At 42.1% G+C, this 2,500-nt stretch overlaps 1 protein-coding gene across 1 annotated transcript in view; it reads right to left on the bottom strand.

The window, feature by feature from the left end:
- Window positions 1-2,500, bottom strand: part of LOC124951210 (ephrin-B2) — a 42,185-nt gene that overhangs the window by 11,425 nt on the left and 28,260 nt on the right. Inside the window, exon 2 of the mRNA XM_047499201.1 lies at window positions 287-422. Coding sequence (XP_047355157.1) covers window positions 287-422 — 136 coding nt within the window. The remainder of the gene's footprint in view (window positions 1-286; window positions 423-2,500) is intronic.

The following is a 2,500-nucleotide window of genomic DNA, read 5'->3' as shown; positions in this document are numbered from 1 at the left end:
GTCTAAACATTACGGAAACCAGCCTCAACTATTTTTTCGTCGTAAGGCTTGTCCGTCATCGATGCACCCCATGGGTGTTCGCATCTCCTTCCCATCTCTTCCCCCCCCCCTTTTTTTTATCTCCGTGTAAATAAATTCTTAAAACAAATCGTCACGATATATAGAATCGCGATGTACTGAGAGATCCCGTGATCTTTTTTTTTAAAGTTAAACCATCCGGCATTTATCTCGTTGATCTCGTATATAGATGGGTAGATAAGAAAAGAAATCTTTAAAATATACTTACGTTGTAAATGAGATATTTCTCCGGATCATATGTGCCCAATTTATACATCGGACAAATTATGTTCACTTGATCGTACTCGAACACCGCGTTGTTCTTGTTCACGTCTATTATATGATCCGTGTTGTCTATTCGAAATCTGTAACAGAGAAAGAAAAGAAAGTGTCATTAGCGGAAGAAAAGGAAACGTTTACAAAAAATTAAAAGAATCTCGTTTAGAGCATCCTATAATGTGGCTCCTTTCAGTAGCCGAACGGGATACAAAAAAAAGAAAAAAAAAAAAAAAAAAAAGAAAATAAAAAAAATGGGAGAAAAAAAAGGAAAAAAGTCGACTCGATTTCGTAGGCACCCAACGTCTGATAGGCAGGCGCCTATAGTGTCGGAGCCTTCGCGTAAGCGCAAGTAGAAGCCTCTACGCGCACACGCGTGTTCACGATCGCGCACGTACGAACACGAGGGAGTCTATTATACTGGGTGTTTCTACCATCCGGTTCGACGTCCTCCTCTTTCCACTTCGTTGGGTGTTTATTTTTGGAGTAAGCCGTCTCGCTGCTGTTTAGTCGGAGGAGCACCTATGTTTCTCTGTTCTTTCTTTTTTTATCAAATCGATGAATTATCGTAGAACGAAGATATTTTTCTCTTCGTGTTTACGAATTTTACATTGTAGAAATATCTTTTTTTTTTTTTTTTTTTTTTTTTTTTTAATTTCTTTTTATTTCTACGTCCCCGATTTGATTGTACGAATTGGTAAAGTGTATATAAGTGTAGTAATATTTTTCATCTTTTATAAAGCTTTGCATTTCTCCGAGTAAGGTATAATACGGATTGAAGAAACTCCGAAGGTATTTTGTATTATGAGTTAGGAAAATCTTTGTTAGGTGTTTCTTTGAACCGGAGGAAGACGGTCGAACACCCTGTATATGGGAGCTAGTCCGAGCGTCGGTGAGGATGGAACGAAAAGGTCGGTGGATGAGCAAAAGGAGAGAAGAGAAGAAGAGAAGAAGGAAAAAGAAGAGAAGAGAAGAAGGTGGAAGACGGTTCCTATACAACCGGTTCTTTCCAACGGCGCTCGCACACATTAACGCTCGTTTCTTCGTGTGTCCATACGATATACAGGAGACTATACGGTAACGTTCTCTTCGCCCTTCGTGCCGCCCTATTTAGCCCTCGCGAGAATTTCTTTCGATTTTCTCGCAAGCCCCCTTCGATCTGTATTTGATTTTTCTCGTTTGCCCGCAAACTGAAAATGCAATTGCTGAAAATAAGTCGAAAAGAATAACCTAAATTAAAGTAAATAAAAAAAAAAAAAAAAAAAAAAAATAAAAAGAGGAAGAAAATTTCCTTGAATTCTCAGGCAAATAAGAATTTACGAGGCTGAGGGAAAAGTCGATCGATTGGTTCGATCGATCGAAGGGTTCGACGTACCTTTAATGAACGTGCCTACATATGTACAGATGACGACATATACGGTCGTTGGTGCAACAAGATGCAGCAGCGAAACGCGGGCGTCGAATATGCGCGTCTGGACGTTTCGGAGCATTAACGGACAATCTCGTAAGTGGGCGTGTAAGGGCTTGAAAATTGGAAGGTAGGCCGGGCCTCGGCGAAATTAACGTTTGGCGATAATATCCGTTCTCTCTCCTTGTGCCCCCATGTCGATACTATACGTCGACCCTAAACGCAGCTCGGCAAACGACGACCTCGACGAATCGCGCGTACGAGAAAAAGAGAAAGAGAGAGAGAGAGAGAGAGAGAGAGAGAGAGAGAGAGAGAGAGAGAGAGAGAGAGAGAGAGAAAGAGAGATAGAGAGAGAGAGAGAGAGAGAGAGAGAGAGAGAGAGAGAGAGAGGAGAGAGAGGAGAGGAGAGGAGAGGAGAGAGAGTCCAATGTGCGAGCGTGCGTGGGCGTGCACTCGCAACCTGGCCATTCACCAATTTCTCCAACGACGCGAACGGCGAGACTTTGATCGTTTTTCTCCCTAAGGCTTTCCGGATTCCAAGCACGAACGTATTCGTTTATCTCCGTATACTTTTTTATGGCGTTTATCATTTCCCATGGTGAAGCAAAGGCGGACTCCTTTCTGTATTATCTCGGTGTGCTCGTTAAGTTGATGCATTTCGCTTCGGTAGTCTCGATGTGTGATTTAAAAGAAGGAAAGAAAGGGGGGAAAAAAAGGCTCCTTCTTCTCTACGCGAGAACGGTGTCATTTGCATATACC

Source organism: Vespa velutina, chromosome 8 (assembly GCF_912470025.1).
Source record: "Vespa velutina chromosome 8, iVesVel2.1, whole genome shotgun sequence".
Classification (NCBI taxonomy): Eukaryota; Metazoa; Arthropoda; class Insecta; order Hymenoptera; family Vespidae; genus Vespa; species Vespa velutina.
The sequence above is the reverse complement of the archived record's forward strand: the minus strand, read 5'-3'. Positions and strand labels throughout refer to the sequence as shown.